Below are 7,852 nucleotides of genomic sequence, written 5' to 3'. Positions count from 1 at the left end.
CTGAGGAGTGAAGTGAGCTGCATGCTAAGGGTTGTAATTACTTACTTCCCTTCCCTCTCGAGCAAGAAGGGAGTAGGGGCAAAATTGTGACTGAGTCACAATTCCTTCCTGGGGCTGCTCAGTCATTCACTGCCTCTTACATAGGGTCCAGGATGAACCTAAAGGATCAAGAAGGTCTTTATTCCTATTTGTCTGTCTGGTTCAGAAAGCAAGATGTATCTGGAGATTGTGGTCAGCAGAGGAAACTCAGTGTTCAGAGAACTGAATGTTCTGTAAATTCTATTTCAGGGGAAACATAACTCTACATCAGTGACTTCTAAGATTAATAAGCAAAGTTTGTCTCTGTCCTGGTTATTAGTTTTTAATATCTGTTTATTGTTTCAAATGCCAGCAAGAAATATTGGGCCACTTCCTCACCTGGCTTAAACCTGTGTATGACACTGATATCAATGAAGCATTGCTGATATCTACCAGCTGAGGAACTGGCTCATTACTGCTATGAAACAAGCTCTAAATGTAGAAGCGTTTAGAAATGTGGAGTGTTCCTAGCAACATAACTTGTACATTGTGAGTGAGGCTGGGATTAATAACTGGGCAAGCATGAGATCAGAGACTGACAGAGGAAGACTGGGCCAGACATTCAATGATTGTCCTCTCGTAGGTGTTTAGGTACCCAGCTCTGTGTATATATGTGTGCACACACACACGTCAGAGCATATATAAATTTATTTGGCTCCTACATTGGGTACCTAGAAGTGGCCACATTTTCAGACATGCTGATTACACAGATACAGCTCTCCTTGGTTTTACTGGAAAGTCTCAACATGTCTGAAAATCTTAGACCATTTATTTAGGTGTGTATATTAGGATTTTGGTGCCTCACTTCAGGCAAGGTTTTGTGTGTGGGTCAAGGTATATGTGGCCGACTATATGAACAGACAGCAATGCAGAAATAGCAAGGACCCTGCACAGCAGGTGACTGCCTACAGTGATGAACAGAAAAGCATGAAGCTTTCATCTTGATATGTCCTGCATTTCTGTGCCCTTTGACAACAGATATTATACACTACAATTTTGTTTTAAATTAGAAGATATGTTCCATTCATTAAGTAAATTCAGACAGCAGTGTGGCTCAGGCATCTAGACTTGCACAATTTTTTGATTTTTCACTGTAAAACAAATTTATCCCCAAACTGTTCTTTATTCCTTTTCCAAATATATTTTCCTCAGGGGGGGAAAAAAAACATTTTCTTTTTACAAAAAAAACACTACAGCTGTAGTCCTAAGGGTCTCAGGAAGCTGCCTGAAGCCTGAGGTTAGAACATTATAATTCTACAAATCCCTGCCACAGGCCACAAAGATCTTTGCAATATCATGGAAGGGGGGAGGGAATTGTGGGCGCGATGGAGATACAATCATATGCTTACACACACTCCCTGATGACTTTTAGCCTTAAACCCCACGTTCAGACAAGCAACACATGCTGCTCTTCCCTAGGGTCTGGATTAGAGTAGCCTGGCAGGTTGGGGCTGTGGATTCCATCCCTCTGTCCCTGGAAACTTCTGCAAGAAGCAAAGCCCTTTCAGGCAGCATTTGCTCCTTTCAATAGTTTGGTCACTGGAGGGAGTCTCACTCTATTATTATCACTACAAAAGCTTTTTTTTCTCCTCCTGCTGATAATAGCTCATCTTAATTAATTAATTAGCCTCTTAGAGTAGGCAACTCTCACCTTTTCATGTTCTCTGTATGTATATACATCTCCTCACTATATGTTCCATTCTATGCATCTGATGAAGTAGGCTGTAGCCTACGAAAGCTTATGCTCAAATAAATGTGTTAGTCTCTAAAGTGCCGCAAGTATTCCTGTTTTTTTTGTGGATACAGACTAACACCGCTATTTTGAAATCACTCTATTTTGAAATTGTACATGCAAATCGAGTCATGATACATCACATGCAATTTGCCCTCGAGCAAAACCTGTTTGACAACATAGAAATTACCATGAATTTTTAGTATAACCAATTACAAAATGTTACTGTGACAGCCACAGCTTTAACATGGAATGTGCTGTATGAAAAAGTCTGACTATTCAGAAAATGCACAATATTTGCAGCCTGTCAACAAATGTTTAACTAACTGTATATGTAACCTGGTAACAAACTTACATTTCTTACACTGAAGGTATTGCTCCAGTTCCAGAATAAATTGTTTGCATACTTCCTCACAATTCTACTTCAACTGAGTAGATTTTAGAAAATATTTCAAGAATGATGCCCAAGGTACTAATATTTGCATAATTTAAGTGGAACTGTAATCTACTTCTTTCAATAAAACAAAACAAAATGATCATCAATAAACGCTGTTAACAAACCTTGATTCAGTGATGTTATGGTTACTTTGTTACCAGATTGTTTTGTATATCAGCCCTAATACTCCAGAACACACAGTATATTAAAACAAATGTACTGCCTTGCAAAGTAAAATATTAAGAAGCCAGAATTAATATTCCCTTTATCCTCCAACCTGCAAAGATGAATTAAAACTTATCCTGATTCAATGATAGTTTATAGACCAATGCACTATATCAGAAAATTATAAAAATTATTTGAAATCCTTTGAAGGCCAATTTTTGCTCCTACAATCACCCAGAAAGACAACACTGGCATCTTCCAATATATTTTAAAAAAATATTTCACACTATCCTTTTACTTGTTTCAGGCCTGAAACAAATTCTGCTGAATTTTCTCAGTTGGCATAAAAAAACGTGAATTATGAATATTCGCCAGTCTCTTGTGAGAGTCAAGATCTATTAATCATCTCAGAAAGCGTCAGAGATTGCAGTCTTCTTACAGTGTTTTTATTCCCCAGTAGCACCATCTGCTGGTCCAAGCAATCCTTCAAATTTTAGAAAATGCTGTGGAGAGTGATCCAGCCAAAATGACGCAAAATGCTACTAAGAGTAACAGGTAGTTTTTCAATCCCTATATAGTCAAAGAAAGAGAAGAAAAACGTAATATCACTTGTTTATAAAGCAGTGTTTAAAAAAAAAGATGGGTGAGTAAAATGAAGGTGAAATTGGGTTGTTCATAGTAGATGGCATGAATAAGTGAGTTTTCTGAAATAGCATTTATCAGAAACAAATTTTAAGTGAAGACTCGTGGAAAGTGAATCCCAAGTTCATATAACATGAGTACTTATAATAGAAGAGTTATTGTCTTCCAGTCAGGGAACCAAACATACTTGATGTGTCCATTCAAACCCAGCCAAACACTGCTTAAATAATGCAGTTAATGGGAGGCTTTCCGTTGACTTCAAAGGGAGCTGGCCTGGGTTCATAAAGATTGTTCACAAAGCAGCTCACTGTGAGTAATCTACACAGCCATATCTGTTTTTATATGGGAATTAGTCACAAAAACTATTCAACAAATAACTGAATATTTCTGAGAAATTTCATTCTACTCAAGGACAATTCTCAAACAGCAAAAGAAGCAGTTAGTTGAATAGATTTTTACAAATTAACTGGGCAACTTGAGTTCTAATCCTATTTTGGACACTGGCATGCTGTGTGATGTTGGGTCAGCCAGTCTCCCTGAGCCTCACTTTTCTCATATAGATATAGATATAGATAGATCTCAGATGATGATATTTACCAACTTTACTTAAGCATGTGCTTATGGGTATATACACATGGCAATACGAGGCCTGTGGCATGGTCGTAGCTGGCCCAGGTCAGCTGACTTGGACTCACAGGGCTCAAAAACTGCAGTGTAGATGTTCGGGCTTGGTCTGGAGCCTGGGCTCTGAAATACTGCAATGGGGGTGGCTTTCAAAGCCTGGCTGCAAGCCCAACCATGAATGTCTATACTGCAAGTTTTAGCCTCATCACCTGAGCCCTGCTAGTCTGGGTCAACTGATTTTGGGCTGCAGGTTTTTATTGCAGTGTGGATGTACCCGTAAGCACATGCTTCAGTATGTGAGTATCTGTAGTCCTACTGAAGTCAGTGACACTTTAATGTACTTGCATGATCTTAAGTGCCAAAACCTTTAAGGATCTGGGCCTTAGGCCCTTTTTCAGCAAAAGCACTTAACTCTAATTGATTTTAATGGGAATTAGGTGCATAATCCCTTATATGAGTCTATGTGCCAATCCACTACACGATGTGACTCATGAGACAGTGGCACCACCAGCTTTAGAAGTTTGTTCAAATTTCACAAGGGTGACTTTTAAAGTGAAAATGGCTTTTCAGTTTCCCCCCCTACCCCCCGCCAAATCAAAGCTCTTCAGTTTTATGTAAATTTCATAAACTAGAAGCAAGCAACTGTTCAACTAGGGGGAAAAAAAAACAACTTATGACAAATATTTCAGCCAGCTCTAATTATAGTGGTAGAATTTAGTAATCTCTCTAAACATCAGAGACTAATTTTAGCAGTATTCCCCTTTTAATCTTTCAAAATGTAGAACTTTAAAAGTATATAATTTTTTAAATTACAGCAAAGTATATGGTCACTCCTGAGACCTCCAAAATCTTCTTTCAGACATCCAAAAATAGTACTCCATTAATCTAAAACATGTTTTAGTACATTGGTCCATGTCAATCTAAAACATGTTTAATATCTAAAAGGCTTTTTGTTATATTCTTAAATAATCCATTTGTTCTTGGGCTCTTGCCTCCTGATCCTGCTAAAAGTCCTTCATGCTATCTCACTGCTTTTTATACAGATTCAAGTTTTAATTCTTCTAAAGCGAATGAAAGCTCCACACAGTCACATCAAACTTTTTCTTAGAAAAAAATACTCTGGCATAACAACGGTCCTATAGCTCCATCTTGTATCTGCTCACTTATGACAGGTGCAGAAGAAGTCTCATGGTGACAGCACTGTACCACGTATCCTCAAGTCTAGGTTTCACGTGCAATTCCAGAAGTCAGATACAGGTAAAAAGTTAGGACATTGTTGGACTTACCTTTATTTCTTTAAATACCAGGACTCCCCACATAGCAGCTACAAAGCCAGGGCCCTAAAGAACAAAGTTAGCTTTCTTCATATGTGTAGCATTTCTTAAAAATGGGCAATTTTCTCAATACTTAATTCAGACCTTTCCTTCCTGTGTAATGCTCATGAACAAAACATAAACACTATTTTAAACATTTCAAAGGAAGGGTCAGTAAATCCTGCAGGAGGAAGAAAAGGGGGAAGAAATCTGAAGAGAGGGTATGATCTAGACCTAAATTAGACTGCAGAGGCTGCACCTTGAACCAGCCACTATATTCATTCTTGATATTCTCCAACTAGTAAATCTCACCTCAGATTTTCATCTGCAGTCCAGGTTGGAGGAGGCTACTCAGGCTTCTGCACATGTTCTTATCAGTTACCCTGGTTATTCCTAATACTTCATTATTACAACTAACTAGTTGAACAAAGGTTTCAGAGTGGTAGCCGTGTTAGTCTGTATCAGCAAAAACAATGAGGAGTCCTTGTGGCATCTTAGAGACTAACAAATTTATTTGGGCATAAGCCTCTCCAAATAAATTTGTTAGTCTCTAAGGTGCCACAAGGACTCCTCGTTGTTTTTTTTAGTTGAACAACGTTGGGGGAGAGCCGATAGCTGAGTGGCTTGAGCATTGGCCTCCTAAACCTAGGGTTGTGAGTTCAATCCTTGAGGGGGCCATTTGGGAATTGGTCCTGCTTTGAGCAGGGGGTTGGACTAGATGATCTCTGGAGGTCCCTTCCAACCCTAATGATCTATGATTCACTTGTCCTGAAAGTGAAAGACTACAAATACATCCTCCTTTATTTAGCAAGAATCTGGATAATCCACAAGGGGTCAGGCCAGGTGCACAGGTCATAAAACTACCATTTATCAATGACGTTATACTGCAGTTTTCCTAGCTGACAGCAAACTTAGCAATAATGAAGAGCACCTGGAAAAACCATTCTTTTCCCAGTGAAAGCTATATTATGACTTCCAGTTCCTGAAGGAAAGAATTATTAAATACACACCAAGAAATCATCATACTATGAACAAAAAGATGTCACTTTAAAATACACAACAATGAATGAGTTCTCATGTTACACTTAATACATGCAAGGTGAATAAAGGTGGGGAAGAGAGTCAATAACAAGTGTGGGACAGTGAGCTGTCTGGAAACCCAGTCGCCAACCCCTCTAAAATGGAGTAGAGAGGTTGATTCAAACTAAAAGAAGTGCATTTCATCCGATGCTAAAATCATGACTGACACCACAAGACTACAGTTTCCCTCTACAAAAAGAAACATACATTAACAGCATAAGCTCATTTGCTGCATCATCTCTTACACTGATATAGAGTACCTGGCAAAGTGGCCCTTTATCTAGTGGAGGATAAAACTTACCCAGCTATAAAAGACTAACTGCTCATACGCACTGTATCATACATGTAAATAAAATAGGCAAAATTGGCCAACTGCTGCTCATCTCAGTTACACAAATAGTACCATTAATCTTTTTAACAAAGAACATGTTTTAGGTATTGAAAACACACAAAAGGATTAGTATCTGAATTCATAACTTTATGCAAAAGAAATATTAAAGACAGAAAATATCACAAATTGTGAGGAAGACAGTGAACAGTGTAACTGCCAAGATGAAATCATGTAACTGACTGATCAGTGTCTCCTCCCCTACCCCCGTGCCTCATCTACAGAGGATGAGGGTCTGTTACAGAGATTGACTCTCTTACTTAAAAAATTACTACTGCTTTTAGCTCTGGAGGCCTCTAGTTCAACCCTGGATGCCACCCAAGATGGTTGTTGTCACAATTATACATTCCTAAAAGCCAAAGGCAACGGGGGAGACACAGAACTAGGGGTCCTAAGAAAAGTTTACAGACTGGTTGTACAAGACTGGACACCTCAAAGTTGCAAATTGTCCCCCAAAAGGGAAAAGAAAACCCTCATTTTAAATAATAATGACACAGTGAACAAAGTTTTTAAAAAAGGTACTCACTGCAGTAATTATTGGAAAGCTGACCACCGCACTGAGGTAGTGATTAGCTATGAACCAGCAACAATTGGCTATTGCCCAAAGCACACCAGCAACAAATCCTAGAATCAACAAATTCCAATCAGAAAACTATGTACAACAAAATATAGGCCACCTACGGCAGGCAGTGAAAGACATCACAATTTACTGTGTGCAAATATAAAACAGAATCTGAATACTATGTTGACAATTGATTATCTAAATCGAACCTTACAGGATAAAATCATCCTTTTCAAGAGAAATGGCTATGGAATGGTAACACCACAAGGAGTGTTCGTGGGTGAGCAGTTAGGTGGTGTCACAATTCAAGGAAACTGCATCTGTATTTCCCCTCAGTGGTTCAGCAAGGGCACCCACTGTCAGGCTCCCAGCTTCCCAACCATTGCTCTTGGATGGACCTCTGTGTGTGTCTCTCTCTTCTCACTGGGGAATTTCCAGGCGGCACAGTTCCCTGCCTACACTATTATTCCCAGCACAGGCAGGCTGCCCCAGGACACCTGCTTCTTTCTCTTCAGAGATGGGTAACAGGTGTAATTGTTACAGTTACAGGGTACCACACAGCACTTTCTATGCATGCTTACTTTGTTCTTAAGGTAAAAAGCATTACAGAGAAAACAAATAAAAAAACAATAAAAACCCACACACGTGCTAATAAGTTTACCAATGCTAACATGGATTCTGGAGAGAGCAGTTCTTCAATCTCCCTCCCAAGGGGATTCCTTGTGGTTATAAGTTCATCTCAGAGCAAACACCCAGTTTTATGAGATCCCAGTGGGCCTAGTCCTTCCAACTCTACCCTAAGGACTGGAACTCTCTGTGGACCAGGAGTCTT

The 7,852-nt window shown here is 39.1% G+C and overlaps 1 protein-coding gene across 1 annotated transcript in view; it reads right to left on the bottom strand.

Annotated features, from left to right (window-relative positions):
* Positions 1-1,246: 1,246 nt before the first annotated feature.
* The window catches only part of TMEM144 (transmembrane protein 144), a 29,465-nt gene continuing 22,859 nt past the window's right edge, over positions 1,247-7,852 (bottom strand). The window contains 3 exon segments of the mRNA XM_032803465.2: positions 1,247-2,981; positions 4,964-5,017; positions 6,985-7,082. Coding sequence (XP_032659356.2) covers positions 2,898-2,981; positions 4,964-5,017; positions 6,985-7,082 — 236 coding nt within the window. The 3' untranslated portion in view covers positions 1,247-2,897.

This window comes from Chelonoidis abingdonii, chromosome 5 (genome assembly GCF_003597395.2).
Source record: "Chelonoidis abingdonii isolate Lonesome George chromosome 5, CheloAbing_2.0, whole genome shotgun sequence".
NCBI lineage: Eukaryota > Metazoa > Chordata > Testudines > Testudinidae > Chelonoidis > Chelonoidis abingdonii.
This window is presented reverse-complemented; position numbering and strand designations above follow the sequence as displayed.